The 25,063-nt window shown below is 31.2% G+C and overlaps 1 protein-coding gene across 4 annotated transcripts in view; it reads left to right on the top strand.

Annotated features, from left to right (window-relative positions):
• The window catches only part of LOC118185171 (multidrug resistance-associated protein 1-like), a 306,818-nt gene that overhangs the window by 160,095 nt on the left and 121,660 nt on the right, over window positions 1–25,063 (top strand). For all 4 annotated transcript variants that reach the window (XM_085822378.1, XM_085822379.1, XM_085822377.1 and 1 more), the window contains exons 4-11: window positions 1,809–1,931; window positions 2,064–2,201; window positions 2,551–2,685; window positions 6,094–6,155; window positions 6,247–6,390; window positions 13,345–13,569; window positions 14,077–14,251; window positions 21,776–22,030. In XM_085822378.1, coding sequence (XP_085678504.1) covers window positions 1,809–1,931; window positions 2,064–2,201; window positions 2,551–2,685; window positions 6,094–6,155; window positions 6,247–6,390; window positions 13,345–13,569; window positions 14,077–14,251; window positions 21,776–22,030 — 1,257 coding nt within the window. The remainder of the gene's footprint in view (window positions 1–1,808; window positions 1,932–2,063; window positions 2,202–2,550; window positions 2,686–6,093; window positions 6,156–6,246; window positions 6,391–13,344; window positions 13,570–14,076; window positions 14,252–21,775; window positions 22,031–25,063) is intronic.

Genomic DNA, 25,063 nt, shown 5'->3' with positions numbered 1-25,063 from the left:
ATGGGTCATACATGTATGGTTCTTAGGAATTTTTAATGTACTGTATTTAACTAATATTAATTATATGTGTATCACAGAGATTTGTACAGAACTGTAGAGAAGTTTAAAATTTTAGTGTCGTAATTCATATAGTAATTGTTCTGTTCCTGCACAATGTTAATATATTATGGCAGTAAAATTGCAAATTTATTGACTATTAGCTATCGTAAATTTTCCAGTGAAATTTATTCTGTGTTAACTAAGCAATATTTTATAATGAAATTTCTTGGTCTGAAATTTCTGTAACAAATTATTACTTCTGTTTGAAAGTACTGATAAAATATGTTACTGAAACTGCACAGGATATACAAGGCAATTCGGAAACTAACATCCATTGTGGCATGGCAGTAGTAGTAGTAGTAGTAGTAGTAGTGGACAGACTGAAGCCATTGTTAAATCAAGCAATCTGTGATTAAGCAAGCAATCCTGCTATGCTAATGAGAGTGTTGTACTACCACACGTGTGCTGGTCATAATGTTATAAAACATGCACTGCTATTGAAAATCCTACCAAATGCAATGAAAGCAGAATAATAGGATTTCTTTGGGCAAAAGAGATATCAATTGCAGACATTTCTCATGAATTGTTTGTCTTGTATGGCCCAAACAATATGAGTGAAGATATAGTTCATCAGTGAGTGAGATTTTTCAAAGAAGGAATAACAAATATTCATGATGAATCGAGGAGTGGTAGATTGTCTGTAGTGAGTGATAATCTCATCAAACAAATTGATGACAAAATCCATCGGATCCATCAATTAACAATTTCAGAACTTTTGCAACTATTTCTAAACATTTCTCAGAATGTTTTATACTAGGTAGTCACTAGTAAACTAGGCTGCTGGAAGTTCTGTTCAATGGGTACCAGAAATTCTCATGGAGATCCACAAAATAAGTTGAATGGGTACTGCCTTAGACTTTTTCTGGTACCATCCGGAAGAGGAGAAATTTTTGAACAGAATAGTGACTGGCAACAAGACTTGGATGGTGCATGTAAATGCTGAGATGAAATAACAGTCTGTGACATGGGGTCATACCGATTCTCCTACCCATCAAACTTTGTCAGTGAGAAAACTTATGATCACCATGTTTTGGGATGCTAATCTTGTAATCTTTGGAACCTTGTTTTTTGGATTCAGGTAATGTGATATGACAGTTAGTTCTGAATTCTACGTTAACACTTTTGAGGAAACTGAAAGAAGCCATCTAGTATAAACTTCATGGCCTGCTGACATCTAAGGCTGTGTACCTACATGATAATGCTCAGTGGTACATATTTCAACATCCACCCTATAGCCCAGACTTGGATGAGAAACTTCAAACTGCTGTGGCAAGTTGGTTGAAGTTGCAGGTGGCTGAGTTTTATGCAAAAGGGATTGGTAAATTGGTAAAACAGTGTGACTTGTGCTTAAATGTATATGGTCACAATGTTGAAAAATAGACAACCAGCTGTACTTTTCAGATGTAAATAAAAAAAATTTGTTTAATCTATACTTATAGCGAAACTTAGTTTCCAAATTGCCCTTTTATTATGGAAAACTGCAGAAACAAAAATATAATTTTGCCAAATACCATGTTATAATTACATAATATTCTTCAAATATTACGACTGATTACTTAAATTTGTATAGTTTTTTGTCCTACTTGGCATGAATTTGTAAATTTTTCGTCCTTCCTTTGTTTATTTGCTTATTTCAAAATATAATCCTTGATTATGATAGCAGTGTGTTTATTCTGGTGTGTCTTTTAAAAATGAGTTTTTAATTTTAGATGGTAGCATTAGCATTATCTGTTCTTTGGGCAACCAACATTTTGGATTTGCTATTCAATTACAGAGCTAAGGATATGTTTACAGCTCTCATTATTGCAGCTTCTTTGAAAGCTCTGACATTTGTGAGTATTTAAATAAAGTTTTTTTTTTTTTTTTTTTTTTCCTCCTCATTTTTCGGAGGGGATATATCTGTGTATTTTATGTGTTTCGGTGCTTATCTATGTAGATAACTGATAAAATTTTATTCTCTTCAGGTGTTTGCTGTGATTCTTATGTTGTTCAATAAAAAACGTGGTAGACATACATCTGGCATTTTATTCATCTTTTGGGTTTCCTTAACAATTTGTGAAATTTTTTCATATAGATCTGCTTTCTTACAGATACGAAATGAGGTATGTAGAATTGTTTCTATTATAATTTTACAGTAAACTTTTTTGGTTGGTTTTGCTAATGAATTTCTACTAGATGTAAAAGCTGAACTTGCAGTGTAACTATTAATGTTTTGGAACGTAGAAACTTCTGAATAAAAACACTTTGTTATTATTATTACTGGCAAATAAAATAAGAAGTTAAAATTATAAGGATCCACTCAGGTTTTGTTTGCACTTATTTATATTTTTGTTTGCAATTTGGTATTTTACATGTTACTTTTGTTTATGTTTGGATTTGTTTAGTGAAGTTAAATGTTGGATGTAGAGTATTATAAGAAATTTCATTGAAAATATGTCTCTCTTTTCATAGGTGCAAGCCCCAAATGAGATTTCTTTTGTTATACAAATGGTTTACTTTCCTCTTCTCATAGCAGAATTGTTACTATCCTGCATAGCTGACATCAGGTACAGGCATATACCTGCAGCAGCTAAAAAGGATTCTAAGGTAATATTTTTAGATACATATTTCTCATGTGATGCAGTCATATTCTTGGAAAGAACATTATATGCCAGATATTTTTATGAAGGACATTGCATTTAATAAACAGTTTAAATATGCATCCCTATATCTGATAAGCTATTCCTAATGCAGGTGTTTCTTCCTGTTTACATGAGACCCATGTTAAAGGAAAATAACATGGATCATTCTTCCTTACTCACAAGCAGTGATAGGGAGGAGCATTTGATTTACTCCATTCAGAGAATTTTTTTTTTTCATTTTAAAGATTCTTATCTGTAATACTTTTTTCTTAACAAAATTAGAATATCGAACTGTTTATTTTATTCATACAAAATAACATTGTTACGAAATTTCCAGCTGCAGTAAGATAGCTTTCCTGCAAAACAGGTTTAGGGTTGACAAAACATGACAAGGGACTGCAGGGTTGTCATATTTGGTGAGAAATTATCCATTTGGTGACAAAATTGGCACTATGTCATAGATGGATGGAGAACTTTCTGGAACGAATTTTTACTGGTTTGACCCAGAATGTTCTCGAACTCAGCCCAAAAAGATACATAAACCCTGCCTGCACGAGTCTCATCATTAGTCAGTGAGCTAGTGCCAAGTTGGTCGTCGAGTTTATTGAGAGAGTCTCTTAATATATCCCGAGTTAGTGCATTGTTGAGTTTTATCATAGAGTGTGTGCTAAGCTCCGAGAACAACCGAAGCAAGTTGAGAGCTGTACTCTAGTGTATCGTCGAGTGCATTGTTGAGTTTTATCTTAGAGTGTGTTGAGTTCCGAGAACAACTGAGCCGAGTTGGGAGCTGTACTCTAGTGTGTTGTCAAGTGCATCATGAGTTGTAACGTGGAGAGTCTCGAGAGTAGAGTTCTGAGAATGACCGAGCAAAGTCAGGAGCCGTGCTTTGTTGTGAAGCTGTCTTCACCATTATTGCCTGATAGTCTGAAAGCTGTGCTGCTGATTTTTCAGCATGTTTGCCGTTTTGACGACTGTAAACGTGTTTTTGAGCTATTCTGAGGAATACTAGCTAATAAATTGTATTTTGATACTTAATCAAGTACTGTCATCGTTATTCACTCCAAATACATGAGCCCATACATGCAAAGAAAGATGTACAGGTGGCTATTATTTTTACCTGCAACTAAAAAAATACTGAAACTGTGGTCAGCATTAAAAGTTTTTTTGAAGGCTAATGAAGAGAAACACCAAAAGCTAGTGAAGAATTTTTCACAATTCCAGTTAGTAAAGTTTATACGAAGCAATAGTTTTACAAATTAAGTTAAAATGAATTAAGTATGGAAGAGAAATGGCTAAAGTTTGTTCCATATACAAAGTACACTTGTGGCCAAACATTAATCAACCTTTTTGGTTTTTGCCATAGTTCTGCAAGAAATCAACTGGAAGACATGAAATTCATTATACAGAGGCACAATTTACTACTTAAAGGATGAGGAAAGCATAGTGGGGGGGGGGAACATCCAGGTACTGAATGAATAGAAAAAGGTTTTATTGGCAAAATGGTGTTGGTACAATGTATCTGTCTGGCAAAGAGGGAGAACAACAAACAAAACGGCTTTAGTAAGAAATATGACCTTCCCTAGCTGCAATGTAAAATTTAATAATTAAATGAAAAAGGTTGCATTACAGTATTTATCAATAGTTAAAGCCAGATTATCTAATAGTTCTAGGAAAAAGACTTCCCATTCTTAGAGACACATTTGTTTCAGTGTTATAAATATATTTATAACATTATGTCATAAATGTAAATGCACAAATATCATAAATATATTTTGGTATAAAATGGTGCTTTTCATAACAAATGCCTGGCATGTCAAATGTCTTGCAGAATGAATGGGCATACAAACTGAAAAATGTCCTTAAAATAAAGTTAGTCTTGCAGAGGACATATCACACATGAATTTTTCTGTATATTAAATGCAAAGCAAAATTTTTTATACCTTTTTGTTTTAATATACATAACTATAAAATTTAAACTATGCATGAACAAAAACAGCAAACAAATGAGTATAAAAATAATTGTATTCTTAAAATTATATTAACACTAGAGACCTGCAGCCCTTCTTCACCACAAAGACTGAACAGCAATTGATTGGTAAAATCACTGAACACTAGTAGTTCAATTGGCATTTGAATCTTGGTGAACAGGCTGGCTACCTGTGTGCTTTAGTGTCTTTTTTTATGTGTAACATGGATATAATCCAGTTTACTTTTAAAGTTCTTCACAAAAGCATCTCTTCCTTTAGTCAGTTAGCTCTAAGGTTTTTAGCCATACTTAATAAGCAAACCAAATCTGGATCTGGAGCATGAAAAGTCGAGAAGTTTCTCTTAGTAAGCAAGAGAAGAATAGAGACAGACCTTATTACATTCATCAAGGACTTTCCGAAGAAGGGAAGAAAAAAATTAAAAACTTTTTCTAAAACTTTCAAAGAAGAAGCAAACTGTTTCCAAAACTTCCAAAGAAGTTAAAACTGTTTCAGTATTCCTTAAGACCTCTTGAAATGGAAGACAAGTATTTTAGGCAGCTTTTAAACCACTTTAGACAAATTTTTAAACCTGAATCTTGCACAAAACCAAAGTCAGGTATGCAATAAAATAAGACAGCTACAGTGATACAGACACCTACAGTGGGAAGACTCGGTATAAACTAAATTAAAAAAGCTGCAAGATAATGTATGTACACAGTGTATGCAGTTATTTTTTATAAGTCAATAAATTAGCAGTATATAAACAATTTTCATTTAAATGAATTAATATATTTAGCTTTTCCAATATTAGAGGTGTTTTTTAATCTTTTCTAAAATGTTTGAGGATTTTGTGATTTTGGACTGGAGAACGAAATAGATTTAAATTATTTCCATGTTAATTTATTAGAAAAAATATCCACATAACAAACAATTTGCGTTATGTGTGCAATTGCAGAATGAATTGCATTTGTTAAGCAAGACACTGCTGTGTTTTTTTTTAACTTGTTTGTTTTCTGGTTTTAAAATTTGCATCATTTTGATTTGGCACAAGTAAAACCATCTTGAATGAAGAGCTGCCTCTAAATGTTTTTGTGTGATATACATTTGCATGATACTGGGATATTTAGCAGACATGGCTTCTCATCTGTTTGACATTTTATGTTCCTGATTAAGTCATTTGTAATGATTTAAAATTTCCTTTACATTGCACTTCTAAATTCTTTTAATTGTTCATATTAAAGAAATAATATGTTAGGAAATTAAAAACTAAAATTTCATTAACAATTATATTATAAGGCAATTTTATCTTGCAATGCTCATGTCTTCACAAATCTTGTGTCAATGAATGACCTTTATTTTGACTTTCCATCTGTATTGGAAATAAATTATTTTCATATATATTGCAGAAAGAGTGTCCTGAACTTTCAGCATCTTTCTTATCAACCCTCCTGTTCTGGTGGTTTAATGAGTAAGTAATTCATATTAACTGTGTTTGAAGTTAGATATGAATAGAATTACTTTAGAAATGTAAGGTGAATGATAATTATTTTTTTTCGTAGTATGAGTATTTTGGGATGGAAAAGACCATTAACCTTCAAAGACTTGTGGGATTTGAATCCAAGTAACCGCACCGATCATGTATCGGAGCTATTTGAAAAGCATTACCGTCATACACAATGGATGCCATCTGTCTCTTCACCTCGGTAAAATATTTTTAAAAACTCATTTCTAGTTTTTTAACCATTTATTTAAGCAAAGTTAATTGCTAAATATCAGATGCTTGAATTTTCATCGATGGTGCTGAATGATGAAACATATGATTGGAAATTTGTATTAATTTTTCTTAAGCTTGATTAGACCTTTTTTTTTCTTGCCTTTGGTTTTGGCATATTGAAGTTTAATTAATTATTGATAATATAGATATGTGTGTGCATATGTATGGAGGGATGTAAATGCACACAGATATACAAAACGTTTTAAAAGAAATATATATGAAGTCGAACCACAGTGTAGTGAAATACTAAACATAATAAAGAAATGTTTTGGTCCTTTAGATTTGAGTTTCTAGATCAGGTTATAGTGGCTCAGTCATTCACACAATTTTAACATTTTCACAATATTTTAATGAACTATATACAGAATGTATTTTTAGGCCACTGCCTTCAACAAAAACAAACTTTTATTATTCTCTCTACAACAAATGACTATCATCGCATTCTAGCATTTTTCTTCTTTCAAATTATTCAACACTCCCCACCTGAACTCGATAAAGAGTTCATTTTTCAATAATATATATTCTGGAATATTCAATTAATATTTCGACAATCAATTATAGAGAAATGGTTAAATATAAAAAAACACACATACATAAATATAAGTATATAAATTTTCCAAAACGTTAAATGATACCTATCAGCGAGATTGAGGATAACCAAACCTAAAAATACAAAATACAAACATTAGTTAAGTTCCATATTATGCAGTACAAAGTCCGTGATCCGGACTTGTCGGGACTTCGGCGATTCCAGATTAGAGGTTTTTCCGGATTATAGATCATCAATTTAAATCTGGTAAGATGACTTGCAGAAATTATACAATTAAGAATATGAAACCATAATTTATGAAATAAAGAGCAATTACGATCTAAAGGGTATTAAAATTTACAAAAAAGCGTAATATTTATTTGTTTACTTTATTAAATATTTCTTTCAATGTAAGTTGTTTAAGTTGCTTCGTTTTTTGTGCTAATACTTTCTCTTTAATTCTATAAACAGACATAATTTCTTGTTCAGTTACAAAGTTCCACTGTTCGAGTTCTGTAATTGCTGTGTCGAGAATAAGGACTAACTTGTCAATCGAAATTTTTTCATTTTCAATAACCTCTCTGTCACTTTCTTCACTATTGGAAGCGGTATTTTCTGGATCTAGAACCATACTACAGATTTCGCCGTCCGTTAATTGATTGATGATTAGGGCTTTGTCGTCACAATGAAAAACTTCTGTTATATCCTCTTCATTTATTACCGGTTCTCCACATTTCTTTACAAAATCCAATAACTGGACAATTTCAGCCTTTAATTCTTGATGTCCGAAAACCTTCAAATTCCTGGCTATCATCTTCATCGTCCTCACCATGAAATATGGTAGCTGGCTATAAATTATGCCAAGCATTTTTTTAACATATCTGGAGACACATCCTTCCATGATCTTGTGATGCTCCACACAGCAGATTTTATGCTAAAAAATTTCAAAAAGTCTTGAATAGTCTTGCCATTATTCAAGAAATTTAACATATATTTAAAAAATGCTACTTTATATTTGCATTTCAGCGTGTGCACTATTCCCATATCCATAGGCTGAATGATAGACATACAATTTGAAGGGAAGAATAATATGGATACGTTATCTTTCATTAAAACTTAAAACTTAAAGTGAAGTATGTGCCGAAGAGTTGTCAACAATCAGGGCTATTTTTGAGTCATCAGGTAAACCAATCAAATTCAAATGTTGCTGAGCCTCGGGTATAAAATGATTTTCAAACCAAATCATTCATCAATGCTTGTGTCATCCACGCTCTTTTATTTGCGTGATATATAACTCGGAAAATCCTTTAAATGCTTGAGGTCGTGCATGTTTTCCGTTTACAAAAAGTTTGCGCTTGTGCGTTCCTGCAGCATTTGTGCACACTAAAATTGTTAGTCTCACTTTGGAATCTTTGACACCAGTTGGAGCCTTTTCTGTAGAGGTTGCCAAGGCATTTTGTGGTATATATTGCCAGAAATGACCAGTTTCAGGTGTAAATTTGTTCTGGAGATAATTGTTCACTAATAATGAATTCAATGAATTAATTTGCAAATTGTTCAGCTGCTTCAGTATCAGCTGAAGCTTTTTCACCTAAAATTTTTGTCTTATGCCATGGCAATTTTTAAATTTGGTTAACCAACCTGTCGAATATGTGCACTTAGTGTTTAAGTTCATTTCTTCATGAAATATTTTGGCTCGAGCCATTAGCATTGGACCCATCAATGGCACACCCTCGCTGTGTGGCTGTCTGACCCATTCAATCATCACTTTGTCATGATCGTCACTTTTAGCATAACAAACCCTTTTTCTGTTATTCATGGTAAGTGGGGTGTTGGAATCCACAAAAAAATTCAAAAGTTCCTTTATCTTTTTGCTTATGTCATATACAGTTGCCTTTCCTATGTCATACTCCTCACATAATTTTGAGACGGATATGCCTTTATCCATTTTTTTGCAGCAATTACACTTTTTGTTTGATGGACATCGAAACATGCTTTTGCTTTGTAGATCCTTTGGTAGCTCCAGAATTGGAAACTCTTTTTGACATAATCAAAAGTTCAAGCTTAATTTTTATAAAATTGCTCTAACAGTCTGCAAAAAATAATAAGCCGGATCCGATTAGAAGATTAAGAAACAGCGCAATCTGCAACATTAACTGAAATGCCTTAGAATCAGTAAAGATAATTTTAGCCTAGCTTATACTGTTTGTTATACATTAAACGCACATGTGTAAATGCATTACGCGCATGCGTAAAGCATATAAAAAAAAAAGTTTGTGCCTTTGCAGTTCGGATTATAGATCATTCCAGATAATGGATGTTCGGATTACTGACTTTGTACTGTACAACAATTTTATAGGCCTTTTTAAGGTACCTCAAGGTGTTTTAATTATACAAGATCTTATTTTACCATCCTTGCCTGCCAATAATTCCAAAATTCTACCAATCATTCAAAGATTTCTGGGATGTTTATCGTCATGGATCAAGACAATATCATTGATTTTTAAACTATTATGCGTTTCAGTTTGGAGTTCAAATATTGGCATATCTCAGATAAAAAAGTTAATCCATTCTCCAGTGCTTCCAAAAATAATTAAAAATATCTTAATGGTATTTATATCATTTAATAATTCAATTTCTTGATCCAATCAAGTTATTTGATGTTATTTTATTACCAGGCAGAGGTAGTAATCATCTACCAAGCAGGAAATGAGATGGCATGTATTGGTGAAGGTTCATTTGGACTTCTAAATACGTAGGTATAATTGGTCTACGATTAATCATTGCCTCGGTTTCAATGAGCATTGTTTCAAGTCTATTAACAGGAAGGGATGATCGACCAGTAATTTGCGTAAACTGGATTTTATTGTTCGTACCATTACGCTCCCCAAAACCTTACCACCATGGACCCCTCTCAATAATAAATTTCCAATTTATGCCTCTAGCAGAAAACAATTCTTTGACAGATCAGTCTCTCGAAGTTTTGAAAATATGTTTTAGTTCTTTGTCAGTTCTTTTAAAAGTCTTGGCATTGTTAGAGCACATAGTGGTACCCAGTCCTTGTCAAGCTAGAAATCTGCAGAAAGCTAGTAAAAAACTTTCAATGCTCAGATGAGTTACTATTTCTATATGTAAGGCACTAGTAACTGCACGCGTTAACAACAGCATGTAAACTTTACATTGACTGTCTTTCGTAAAAAATGAGCTTGTGAAGTCCAACCCGGTCACAGCAAATAGAGGCAACTTTCAGATTCTGTCTGGAGGAAGTGGAGCGATATCCTGAATCTCAGGACGAGCATTATATTGTCTGCATATCAGACATTTAGTTATGACAGTTTAACACACTGCCTCCCTTTAATGATCCAGTATTTGGCTCTGATTTGAGTTAGTGTTGAATTAACTCCAGTGTGGAATATCTTTTCATGCGAATCATGATGATCAATTTAATGAATTTGCATTTAGAGGGTAATAGAATAGTGTGTTTTAAATTCTCGTGACAGTCTGAAAATTGAATGTGACCTTTCAACCAAAGAATTCCCTCCTTTAATTAAGATAAAATAGCATGCCGAATAAGTATTAATTTAGAATTCAAACAACAAAAATCAGTGTTATATTTGCAAATTTTCACAGGACTAGTTTCGATGGTTTTACTGAACCACCATCCTCAGCTGCCAAAGCGCAAATGAACGAGATGGGATATAGTGATTAGATTAAGTAAGATAAGAAAGGCTGCAAAAGAGTTAATCTACTGGCGCCATCTAGTGATGAAACAAGAACTAAAATATAATTTCCTTAAAGGCTGAAGGCAAGGATGGATTGGAATTAAAGTCGTTAACTAGAATAGAAAGATTTTTTCAATTTGAAATCCCTCTAGAAAATCTAATTCACATTGGTGTGCCTTAAAATCATCCATATTTAGGATATTAGGATACACATGCTTCCATAAAGTTTGTTACTTTTCTTTTATCTTCAATCTCAGTTTCCTTTAGGTTGTAAACAGAGGCTACACAAGGCAGGTATGAATCCAGTTCTATGAGAATGGGGGCAATAAGCATATCTGAGGACACCATGTGTTGTTAGTGACCATTGAACCAATAACCATGCATTGGACCTTTAATTCTTTTCAAATTCTTTGATTGAATTGTCAGAAAGAAGCAGTGAATATGAGTGGGCTGATTCCATTCACATTCTGTGACTGAGTTCTCAGAAAGAGCTGTGTTCAAGGCTGATGTTATGAGAGAAATGCTGAAATATTTACTATTAAGAAAGAGAAGAATTGAATATGTGCAGTTAATTCAGCTTTTAGGAAATGGAATTTTGATGCTTATGGGCTTGTTTTGTTTGAATATGAATGCTCTTTCTGTCATGTCCTTCAAATAAGGATTTTGCATTCTTAGTCTTTTGTAAGACGTAGGATATTCTTTATCCTTCGTCTTTATCCATTATTCTATTAAGTTATTGAATGTTTGCTTTGCAATTATGACTAAAATTTTCCCGCAATCAGAATCATGCCAGCCGAAAATTCCATATTATATTTGCCCTCAGAAATTAACTAAAAGTTAAAAGTAGTTTCTTTAATATTTTTTTCATTAATTTTCAGTGTTTTTATATTGTTATAGATCAAATTATTATTCATAAGTATAAATGAAATGACTTATCATGTAAAATTAGTAATGTGTACTGAAGCTAAAAAACAACAATTAACAAATCTAATTATTGTGCAGAAATATAATTTTAATTAAATCTTAATATCCTTTTTTAAAATTAGATTCGTTAATCGGTTCATTTTGATAGCTATAACAAGATTATTCAGTGTTTTACCTCTAGCCAACCCGGTCCAGGTTTGAATCCTGGAGAAAGCATGGATGTAATTGTCTGTCCCTTCACAGGAGGCAAATGTGGCCCACCTATTAGGTGCTTCCATAATAAAGAGACCACCACATCTGGCCTTAGGAGTGGCAGATGCCGACATAGGCAAGTGCCCGCCATTGGGGGGGGGGGACCTCTAGCCAATCAATATACATAGGTAAGGAAGATGGATGTTTTTTGTCAAAAATGTGATACTGAGTTTTCAGTGAATAAGAATTAGGATCCCCACAACATGTTTTTGATATTTTTAGAATGATATCTGTCCATAAGTATGTGCATGACAGTTTTTTTATCTGTGATAACTCTTATATAAAACTTCAAAAAATTTTCATTTTTCAAATTTAAGTGTCTGCAATCATATAAAGAGTTGATTTGATTTTGGGTAAAATTGAAAAATCAAAAGTTGTGTTTTACATGAAGCTGTTTTTAATCAACAACTAGAAATGGTACTTTACTCAAAGTTCATAACAGTTTTTAATGAAAAACTATACCAAAATATAATCCAAAAATTTCCACTTTTAGTATTTATAACTTTTATATTGATCAGAACAATATATTACTTTTTTTTTTTAAACTGTTGAACTGAAAGTGATACTTTACTTGAAGCTCTGAACAAAATTTTCTGAAAAAATGTGTTATGAAGTAATCCAAAACTTCTCAGATTTGGTATTTAATGCATATATGTGATTGAAAAGAACATATTACATTTATAAGTATTAAGGATATTTTAACAATTATCCAAATGCAATGAGAATAAAGCTTATTACTAAGCAAGTAACCCTTTTGAGATGGCACACCTTTATTTAAGACGTTCCCTCGGGATGGATGGAAGTCTAAAGAAATCGTTCCATAGGATGTGGGTTTTGCTTCGCTAAGCCTAACTTTAGGGGGCAGAGCTTAAGTTCTAACATCATAATTTTTGGTACTATTTTAGTCACCAGTCCCTTAAGGTAATTCTCCAGTGATGCATTCGTGGGATGTCTTTTTGTGAGAGACATTCATTTATAGGGAATTACATATATGGAACACTCATCCCTAAAGGTTTGTCCAGTTGTATTAGGCTGAATTTTTTATCCATTTCACGCTTGTGTTGAATCGTTTTTCAAATAAAAGGATGCTTCCACTAAATGTTATGTCTTGTATTTTTTTAAGTAAATAATACTGTAAATATAAATAGTATAATGAATGTAAAAATGTATAGCATAAGTGCTAAGATAGTGATAAGTCAATTTTTATATGCATCCCAGAAAATTTCATTTTTCTCTTTTAACTCAGTATAAATCACTGGAAAACTAATAATGAAATGCATTTAAATATATATAAAAGGAACAGATTCACTGCTTTGGCTGGTCATTTATGAAAGAGAAATATACTCAAGACAGTATTTAAATGTTTGCATTATTTTTTGTTACTTAATGTGTATATGGTATGCAAGTGGCATCATTAAAAATTTTAAAGTGTAATTTCTTTATTTTCTGTTTTAAGTTTGAATAGAGATGGCAGTATACCATTTGCGCAAGATTCGAATGAGAAAATGAAAGTAGAGGAAGAAGCTGAATTCATTGTACGAAATGGATATGTAGACCAATCAAAGAAAAAAATCAGTATAACCAGGGCTCTTTGCAAAACATTTTGGGCATATTTTTTAGCTGGAAGTATATATAAACTTTTTTATGATGGATTGCAGTTTGTAAGTCCCATTTTATTGAAGTAAGTTGTATTTTTGTGAATAGTAATTAACTTTTATACATAATTAAGAAGCTATCATTAAATTTTAACATGACTGCAAGTTTTGGTATGCTTCTTGTTTTACATATTGTATTCTTGTTACTCCAAAATTCTTAGTTACAAAGTATATTTATTCTCAAAATTCTATAAGGAAACTAAGGAAATTCATTGGTGAAGTGAAAAGATTTATTAATTCTATATAATAAGTAACATATTGTTTTCTCATAAAATTGATCTCCTAAATAAAGACTTTTTTAATTGTATAACAAAGCATGAAAATAAATTTCAATAATTTAAATAACTTTTCTCATAAATTGTCTGTATGAGATATACATGTTTAATAGTATTGTGAAAATATAGGGGGAAAAAAATGGTGTAGAAGAAATATTTATTAGACTGTAGAAGTTATATATTTTTTAAAAGGTGGTTTATTGTTGTTTATTATATAATTTTGTACTTTTAATTTTAATGAAAATTTCATTGCTTTAGATTATTGATTGCCTATGTAACTTCATCAGATCCTCTCTGGATTGGAATTTTATATGCTGTTTGTATGTTCTTAACTGGAACATTGCAGTCTCTTCTTTTAGGCAATTATTTTCATCGTATGTTCATCTTGGGTATGAGAATTCGGACTGCACTTGTTGCAGCAATTTATAAAAAAGTAAGAATTGTTTTTGTATTCTGGTATTTAAATCTTGCTCAATTAATAAAAAAAATATTAACAACATACATTAATATAGGATCTTTGATCTCAAGCTGTTTATTCTTATTAAATGAAGGAAAATAGTTTTACCTCCATGCTTGTATGCATTTAAGTTAACTTTGAAAACATAGATGCATATTTTTATTTATGCACATGTGGATGTATATCCTTTTGTTATATCTTTTTATATGAGGAATATTTTGGTGATTTTCTGACATGTAAATATGAGTCTTTTTACCTTAAGAAATCCTATACAAAGGCTATTCTACTACTAAGCATATATATTTATAAGCTACTGATAAGTAGAAATTAAGATTGCACAATATTAGTTAAATATCATTTATTATGTTCTATCAGCTACTATTTTATACTGTGGGTACAGTTACAGCTGTATATATGATCTCTCTCTTTTTAACAGAAATAAAAAGATTACTATTATTACTTACCATTAGTAAGTATAATAGCATGTCTAATGTAAAAGATTATACATACCATAGATGTTCACAGTGTGTAGGAAAAATTATACATGTGGTGTTTTCATGCAAAATATTGAAATACCTGATGTTCGTCTTTTTATGAGAGAGACAACCAATTTTCTTGAAAAGAAAATGACTACTGTGCTTCAGAAGGCCTTTCATTCTGATCCAGAGCTACACATGCTGCTTGGTCTTCTTTTTCCTGTGATAAAGTTATTACAGTTATTTCTATGTTGGAATCAAATAAATCACTTGGTCCTGATTCTATATCAGATGAGATTATTAAACAGTTTCACCTAATTTTCACCTTTCTATTTCTTGGTTTCCTTCTCTTCTCTATAAACTTTTTAATGTTTGTTTGCATGTTGGTATTTTTCCACGTGTTTGGAAACATGCTCAGGTGATACTTATTTCTAAAGGAAATGAGTCTAGGATTCCTTATTTGGATAACCTTAGATGTATAAGCTTACTTTGTGCTCTAGGTAAGTGCTTTGAAGAACAGATCAAAAGAGTACTGAAGATGCTGTTTTACACTTGATGGAAGTTGTTCAAAGAGGTAAAAAGAAGAATTTGCACACTATTTTGATTTTTCTTTGTGTAAGAGCTGCCTTTGGCAATATGTGGTGGTCTCAATCTTTTTTAAAAAGTGGAACTTCCAGCAAATATTTTTTTGCTTGCTGCTGACTTTTTAAATGATCGAATGACAAAACTGCAAATGTGCTTGGCTTCTGCAAATTGTCACTTTGAAAGGGGTTGTCCTCAAAGCTCAGTTTCTGGACCTATGTTTTAGAATATTATTATTAATGATTTTCTATCAAAGCTGAAAAATCTTGCTTATTGCTATAACCTTTGCAAATTATATCTTATTTGCTTTAAAAGTAGTGGGTATTCCTGCTAATTTTTCCCACCCACAAGAGACTTTAAACCTCCCTTCTGATTGGTCAAAAAGTTTTATATCGTAATCCTGGTAAAATCAGAGTTATTGAAAAGTGAAACATTTGTTATGACCAATTTCAGTTATTTCTTAATGGAATCTCATTGGCTGTGGTCAAGTAAAATATCTTGGGGTTTTACTTGACTGTAAATTTTTTTAGAAGCCATCTTTAACTTACCTATCTGAGAAGTGTCATAAATTAAATCGCAGATTAAGTCGAATTGCACACAATGCATATGGTATTAATTTCAACATATCTATCTGGTTATAACAAAATCTTTCCACCAAAAAACAATTTTAAGAAAGTCGGGAAAAAAAGAACAGGAAAGCAGTACCTTCAGTTTGGGTAATAATCACCACGAAAATCTACGATTTTCTGCCAACCTTTTGGTTGTTTTTCAAAGCCTTCGGCCCCGAAACTTTAGTGGCCGCGAGTCAGAAACAGATCAACCGCATTTTGGATGTCCTGCTCAGAATAGAAGATAGCCCCAGCAAGATGTAGCTGCAGGCCTGAAAAAACGTAGAATTCTGAAGGAACATTGTTGGGGCTATATGGAGGGTGTGGCAACTAATTGACATGGCACTAACTCCTTAAACAAGCTCTTGAGTTTTTGCATCAGTAGGAAAGCTAGAGTGCTCTACTTCTTGAATACCTATAATATTAATCTTTGTTTTTAAACTTTTGGTATCAATCCTTCACAGTGTCATATGATATAACATTAGTACCTAAAGCTGTATTTATGATTTGGTGATATTCTGTAGCTGACTTTTTGCAACAGAACTGCAAGTAAATGATGGTTTGATTAGAATTTTCGTGACATCATTAGTGTGATAGTTAAATTTCAGACACCTTGCACTTAATGATGATACTTTTTTTACAAATTTCATATCACACTGTTCCTATGCAAGTCTTTCTGTCAAAGGCTAAAAATCATTTGACAAAATATGTTTAAACATGCCAACATGTCTGAAGAAAGGTAGTTTTCTTCTAATCAACATTAAGATTCTTCATAATATTGTCTTTAGGTAAATCTCTCTGTTTCTTTTGTCTCTTGTTATGATTGTGTTTTGCCTCCATCTGAGCTTCCTCATCCCTCAGAAAGAAATGCTATTAATAGTATTTAATTTTGCAGTGAAATTGCAGATGATTTCCCTGTAACTTGTTGTACTGATGACACTAAAATTGATGGCAAAGTTGGTTTCGCATTTGCTATCTTCAGAAATGGTCTAGAATTCCAAGCACTTCCAATTTAGAATTCGAGATGAATCCACGATTTTCATAGCTGAACATTTGTGTTCAAATTTCACGATCAAATGCATCACTGAACAAAATAGTGGTTTCAGACTATCTCATTTGTACGGATTCCCTTTCCTCTTTGGACTCTAAAATGTATTTCTTCTTCTAGTAACATAATCATTGAGATTCAAAGACAACTTAAAAACCTAAAAGATAAAAAAACTTCAGTTGCTTTTGAATTTATTTATTCATGGACGTGTTGAGAATGAACGGTCTGATTTTCTTGCAAAGACTGCCACCAAGTGCTAAATTGACATCCTTGTCAATAACCTAAATCCTATTATAAGAAAGTCATGAATGATAGTATTATGGAGTCACAGAATCAAGAATACATTGGTTCAAATAAAGGGAACTTAAGTGTGAAAGCCTTCCATTAAAATGAGAATGTCATGTCATTATTTTTTTACAAATTATAAAATGACCTAATTCCTTATTGGCAATGGAAACTTTAAAAAGTGATCTGAGCAAATTTAAGTTGAGTCTGTAGATATTTTGTAATTGCAACATTGGTGGCGAAAAAAATTTTGAACATGGGCTACTTCTATGTTCCAAATATGACAATGAAAGAAAGATCTTGAAACTAGCACTGAAAAATATTAACTGGCCTCTAGGTTTTTATCAGTTTATTTTTGGCAGACGTGCCTTTGACTGTTTTTGTCAGTTCATTGTAAATTTTTTTTCATAATTTTGTTTTTAATTTTTCCTTTAACTGTTTATTATTTAGTATACTTACTTCTGTAAGTGTCATGTGATACTTTGTGATACATAGGGAATTCTTTGTGTTTTAAATAATAAAAAAGAATATTATTATATTTACTCTTAAATAAAAAGGTTCTTTTAATAGTCTAACGAAATTGAGTAACATAATATTGCCAATTTACAGAACTTGATGTCATAACATTTCTTTCAGAATTTGTTGACATAATATTTTTGCTATATGCAAGAAAATTTATGGGCATCTGTACATTTGGAGTATTCGTACTAATTCGTGACATCGGAATTTGTACTAATCTCAGATTCATTTTTATCATACTTCAGCTTTTCTGCTTTGACATTTATAATCATTTTTCCTTTAAAACTTTTGGATTAATTTCTCTTACAATGTCTGTTGTGTTCTTTTCTGCAATTCTTCCATCTTTTATTACAATTCTATAGGAATGTGGTTTTTCTGCTTCTTCTGTGATTGTCCACTCTCTTTTATTTTTTCTCTTCCTCACTGATTTTCACATAATCTTCTTCAGGGATTTTAATGATCTTGCATTTCTATCATAATAACTTTTTCATAATGCTTGCGTCTTCAGTGATTGTTGCATTTTTCTTCATGTTGATTAGTTTGGAGGAAATTGTTGCTTTTTTCTTCATGTTGATTAGTTTGGAAGAAATTATCTTTTGTTGACTACAGTAATTTCACTTTTCTTCGAAAAAATCATTAAGAAGGTGACTTAATTTCACCTGAAGTAGAAGAGTTTCAAGATTTCAGAAAAATAAAAAATGGATTTTTTTGTAAAGTATACCTTTTTCTTTTTTAAATATCTCTTTCAACCATTCCATTTGCTTTGGAGTAGTTTGGACTTTGAAGTTCTGGTTTCAAAATTTCATTTCCTTGCATATTCTTTAAATTTCTTGCAGATCTATTGTAGACCCTTGTTTGACTGTATTATTTTGAGGATCTCGTGTCTTGTGAAAAAATGATTTCAATTATTATATTAGTGTTATACTTGATAAATCTTCTGAGTATCTAATTTCAATATATTTGATGATGTAGTATATAACCATTAGATAATCTCTGCCTTGAAAGTGAAAGAAATCCATTCCCAGTCCTTCCCATGGACCATTAGGTATTTTAGTTATTATTAGTTCTTTATTACCTTTTTTGAAATTTAACCATACCAGACAATTAAGAACTAAAACTTCAATTTCTTTTGACATTTCTGGCCAATATAATATTTCTCTTTGTTTAGTTTTGAATTTTGCTACTTTTATATAACTATAATAAATTCTGTTTAACATATCTTTTCATAAACTTCTAGGTGCAAAGGGATTTTTGTTACTGCTGCTTTTTAATACTTATCTGTTTGCTTCCAATAGTTCTCTGAAGTTCCTATGCTATTTTGCCTGTTCTGGAAAGACAGATTTCATATCTCGCCATCAATTTTTAATTAATTTTCTTAAAACTAGCAGTTCCTGTATCTATCTCTTTTTGTTTGTAACTGAAAAATTTCCATTTCACTTTTAGATTTTAGTATACTTTCTGCAATCATTCTAACACGGGCCTTTATGCCTCTTTCGAAGAAATTAGATTTTTTATCAGTAAATTATCTTAATAATTTATCAGCTGTAAAGAGTTCTTTCCATGGTTTTTATTTTATCTCAAACTGTAATGACTGTAATCTTATGTAATCATTCGTTAATCATAAAATTAAGGAAAGCAACAACCTTGTAATGTCAAGACTGTATCAGTTTCGAGGGAAACCAGATGCAGGTGTAAATATTAATCAATGTAAATATTAATCAAGTTGTAAAATTAATCAAATGTAAATTATATTAAATGTAAATTATATTATATTATATAATAAATTATATTTTATATAATATAATTACAAATGTAAATTATATTAAATTATATTAATCAAATGTAAATATTAATCAAGTAAACAATGTAAATATTAATCAAGACTGTATCAGTTTCGAGGGAAACCAGATGCAGGTGCCTCTTCATGAGGAGCAAAGAAGTCTGTAGTGAGGGGAAAGCTTGAGTTGTATTTTTACTCAAAAGGAGTAAAATGAAAAAGAAGGTAGCACCTTCTGTTGGCAGAAATTGTGTGTATTAATTTTATATAAAAGTGTATTAATTTTAAGTGCAAAACTGGTCTATAAACCAAAACTCTTTATGGTATATGGCTAAACATACAAATCACTTAAAATTAATACACTTAAAATTCTATTAATTGAATTTTTCTATTTTCATTACGATTTCTGCCTCATTCTGTGTGGTGGTTGCAGAGTAGTAGCCGTATGTTGGTTCTGAATCCTAAAAAGATATGGATGTTCGTAATTGCCTACCTCTCTTCTTGCGATTGTAATACTGATTGTCCCTAAAAAAGTGTTTCTACAACTAAAACAGAAAACAAATAGCAGAGAAAAAAATAACTGGAATTACTAATTAGAGTTACATCTTTTGAACAACAACATCTGAAAAGGCAACGTCCTAATGACAGCAACATCCACTGTTGTCAGAACTTATTACTAAACTATATATTAATATTTCCTTTCTTTTCTTTAACATACTTTTTAATAAAAAAAAGGAACAATTATAACAGTAAACTAGAAGAGAAAATCGCAAGAGTCCCATTTATAACAAAGAATCCATTGTCTTGGTTTAAGGAGGTTTAGCCATTATGTCAGCCACTTGCTCCTCTGTATTTCTGGAACTTTCTCTTATATCAAAAAGTGCTTGATATTGATGTGTTTTGTACATCGATGAAACTGAGGATTCTATGACTGTCTCACTGGCGTGATGTTATCTACTTGAATTACTGGAACTTCATGTAACTTAGGAACATCACTAAATATTCACTTAATCATATTACTTCATTAAAGCATTCACTAGCTGCTTTAGCTGTCGATTTTGTAACTGGATGCCCTTGGCTAATCCATGAAATTTCTCCACCACTTTATCACTATATAAATTTTCAAATTAAGAAGCACATAAATGTTTTGTTGTTCCTACGAAACATAAATGTTTTATAACTTTTAATGTCTAATTATACTAATATTTTAGAATTGGTGTAGTTGATGATGATATCTGTCCTCTTTGTCTGTCGGGTGAAACAATGGACTTTTTTTCATTTGAGAACTTGCACTGTACTTGATTTTATGACTTTTAATTCTGACAACTTTACCAATGCTAAATTTTATTGGGCTGCCCAAAGTCTCATGGCAAGTATCACTACTGACTGACGTAGGAAAAAAGATATTTTAAAATCAATATTGTAATAACTGCTGTAAAATGCTCTTAGTGCTTTTTAATGCATACTTTTTAGGAATAAAAAAATTGTAATGATGTAAATCTATTAATAATAAGGTTATCTAAGTAAGTAATTTAATTATTTGAAACTGACTGCTCATCCTTATATGTTATCACCTTTCCTTAAACATTTACATAAAACTTTATTCTTACACTTAATGAGACTTAAAATAATACAAAAGCAACCTATCATCTCTGGTGCTTTTGTGGCTAATTGGAACTTTATATTAAACTTCGTTAACAACTCCAGCAAATCTACATGAAGCTATGTTACTAACTGGGTCAGACAAAGTGCCGCTAACTTTCAAAACTTACTAACCATACCAATGACAGGCATTCATGTCTGTTCTGTAAAATTTAAATAAAAAGCCACTAATCATCCTTAAAATATGTGGGACTGTTATAAGTGTAAAATATAACTGCTTCAAGAAATTTCATAATTTAATGCTAATTACTTGAAAAAAAATTTTATTTTTGAGTTTGTTTTGTAATTAAGTATTAGATTGTGTTTAATAATAATTCATCCGACTTAGATTTATTTTATTCTTACAAGTTACAAAAGTGAAGTTCAGGTGTAGGTTATTGCTTTATTTACTTCATATTTGCTTGATAAATCCTTAATTTTTTTCATTGATGGTCATTAAAAGTGCTTAATTTCTATGTGCAGAAATGTATTTCAGTTCTAGATAAGAATTGCAAAAGAACTTTACTTAAATTTTAATTGTAATGCTATTCCCTTTATTTTCAGTCACTAATTTTATCTTCATCTGCAAAAAAAGAATCAACTATTGGTGAAATAGTGAATTTGATGTCAGTAGATTCACAACGCTTCATGGATCTCATGCCATATCTAAATATGGTATGGTCTGCTCCATTACAAATTATAGTCTCTCTTGCTTTGTTATGGAATGTTTTGGGACCTTCTGCTTTAGCTGGACTCCTTGTGATGGTTGTTTTAATGCCATTGAATGCATTTATTGCATCTGAAGTTAAGAAGAAACAGGTAACATTTTTTTTTCTTTTTAACTTAGAGAATGAGGTTCAGGTTTTAGCATAATACTAAAAACAAATGTTATTGCTTTATTATCTGCTGGCAATGATAATTTATATAAAACACCTTGCATTTTTAATATGGAAAAATAGGTTGAAATCGCAAACAAGAAATGTTAAATGCCATTTTCCAGTTTACAGTAGAACTTCATACTACTTAAATGTTAATAAGTTAAACTGAATGTCAAAAAGAAGACTTCAAAATTAATATTATCTATAAATTAAATTTTATCCTATTAACTATAACTGAATATAACAATAAATTGAATATTGATTAATCAAATGTTTTTCTTATATCAATTTTGGCTTCATCTGTATCCTCTTTCCTATATGACACATGATTTATGTAATTTTAAATTACTTTTGTTGATGTTTTAGTAATCTCAAATTAAACATTTTGTGTTGTTGTCCTGTATTAGTTTTGTTTTTATGGGTTGGGGGGGGGAATATTTGATAACTAATTTTTGACATTATTTGCCACCTTTGACCCAGATGCTGAATGCTTTTATTAATAGAGATAATTTTTATGCATATACCTAGCATTGCATTAATGTCTTGCAACTATTCATTGACATTTTTCAGATATTAATTTAACTCATTGATGGATATTGTGAGCTATTAACTTAAAACACCAAATAGGTATATTAATGTTATCTTTTATAAGTATAATGGTTTAATTGAGACATTAAAGCAGATTAGTTAGCCCCCCTTTTATTTACAAAAGAATGTACTATAAGCATGAGACAAAACTCTAAAACATATAAAACAAAAATTTAAAGCACTGTTTATGCACGCAGGCACAGTACATTTTCAGAAAATATTCAGGCCTTGTAAGCTATGGATTTCTAGAAAGATATGATGTAGGTGAGTAAATAAGAGGAAAATATCTTGTAATATTTTCAGTAACTTGTTCAGTGATGCAGTTCACAGATAAGATATTGCACAATGAGATGAGACAGAGTTCCATTATGAGCTTATCACAAGATGTCATTCTAGTTGGAAAAATTGTACTGGAATGGTTAAACTAATTAGGAAAAAAGTGTTCAAGCAGGCTTTACAAACTTTCTGAATGGAACAGAACTTCAGCAAGAAATATTAGAAATCTTATTCTTTCTTAGTTGTTTTTATCATTGCTGAGTTTGGAATGTGTATGCTTGCTTGGTTAACTGGCTCTTTTCTTTAAAAAAGTTAAATTTGTTTACTGCAGAGCAATGAAAAAATTACTATCCCAAACTGTAAAAAATGAAGCAACATTTCTGTGGGAAATATGTAAAGGGGTATAAAACAAATAGGGTAATAGTGATGATAGCAGATGGTGTCACAATATTTAGGAATATTTTTCATCCACACAGTACATCAATTGTGCATAACCTGGAATATAAAAACATTGTTAAATCATAAAAATAAATTAAGCACACAACCATTAATCTTCCGTTTCCCATTGCTTTGTATCAATACAAGAGTAATATAAACAAAAACACTGTTCTTTGTGAAGTGTGTTCTTGGTTTGAATGTTAGTTTTATTTGCATTACCGTATGAACTTATGTTTTCTGTCAATTATAGTATGGGTTATTTCTCCTTCCTGTGTGTTTATAACTGATGTTGGATTAACCATGGACATGATGGGTGGCATTTACATTTTTTTAATCAGGCTGGTTAATTGATTAAAGTAAAACAATTCGAGGGCTATCTGCCTGTCATGAGGAATGCCTTTGTGGATGACTTTTTAAGGGAAATTGGTTCATATATTCAAACATGGAGAAAACCAAGAAAACTGCCATGTAGCCAGCCCATTCACTGGGATTTGTACACAGATTGATTTAAGAATGTTGAGAATTATTACTATACTGTGTGGCCACTGTTTAGCCCTAATCAAGAATCTACTGTACTACCATCTTACCTGCAAGAAGATTGTACAGTTTGAATTCTGTTGCTTGCAGATCACACATTATGACCATGGAATACAAAGTGCTGTTTTGGTTGAAATGACATAAATCCTTCCTAGATTGCAGACATATGAAAACTTATTGTTTGGAGTATTGAATCATACTGTCAATCATCTTCAGTTCTTAAGTTAGTGTATGAGTTCATAAACTGCTTAATGAGCATTTGCTAGGAGCTTTTAAATCATACGGAGATGATTTTTGTAATTGGGACTTAATTCATTCATTATTTTGCCATAAATCATAGAGATGGATTTTTTGCACACTTTGGCTGTACTAACATTGCAGCAATATTATTAAAATTCTTTTAGCATAATTAAGTTTCTTTCATTTTGCGTGGGATTGTTAAAGATCAGTTTATTTAGCTATGATTGGAATAGTCAGTTTCCCTAATAACATCTTAGTCTTCATCTTGTAACTTAGAAATGGCTAGAAAGATAAGGTCTGCTTTCTTTTACATGTAAAGTAGTTCTGCATTTTTAACAATGATTCATTTCTCTAAAAATTTTCTTAATTGTTGATAACATACTTCTCAATGCAGAGCAATTATTGTACAAGCAGAAGATGGTTGGTTGGTTGAATGAAATAATTAAGGCAAAATTAAGCAGAATATAAGCTGAGTAGTTATTAATGGCAGAATAAAGCATTTTCTCTAAAATCTTATGATGACCAAATGCTTTGATAATGTTTAATAATTAAACATATCATGTATGAAAAAGACAGGATTTCTCACATTTTGTGTTCAGTTATTATCTTAGCCTTTCTAAAAGGAAATTACTTACTGTTAAATATGGAATTTTTTTTCCTAGTTGGAGAAAAGTTTATTAGAAGAAAATAATCATAAAGAAAGATTAATTTGAATGTTTTGCCCAATTTTTTTCATATGTTTACCGTTTGTTTCTATAATATCAAATAACAGGTCAGCAGTTTTAAGATTTAACTTTCATATACTCTGTAGTTGAGTACTTATAGATATACTTTATCTTCTTTTGCTAACATTTCATTAGTGGTATTTGTAAATCATTTTATGAATTCTTTGAGA

This window comes from Stegodyphus dumicola, chromosome 8, assembly GCF_044657685.1.
Source record: "Stegodyphus dumicola isolate Sdum_Otavi_A_Nest chromosome 8, ASM4465768v1".
Lineage (NCBI taxonomy): Eukaryota > Metazoa > Arthropoda > Arachnida > Araneae > Eresidae > Stegodyphus > Stegodyphus dumicola.
The sequence above is the reverse complement of the archived record's forward strand: the minus strand, read 5'-3'. Positions and strand labels throughout refer to the sequence as shown.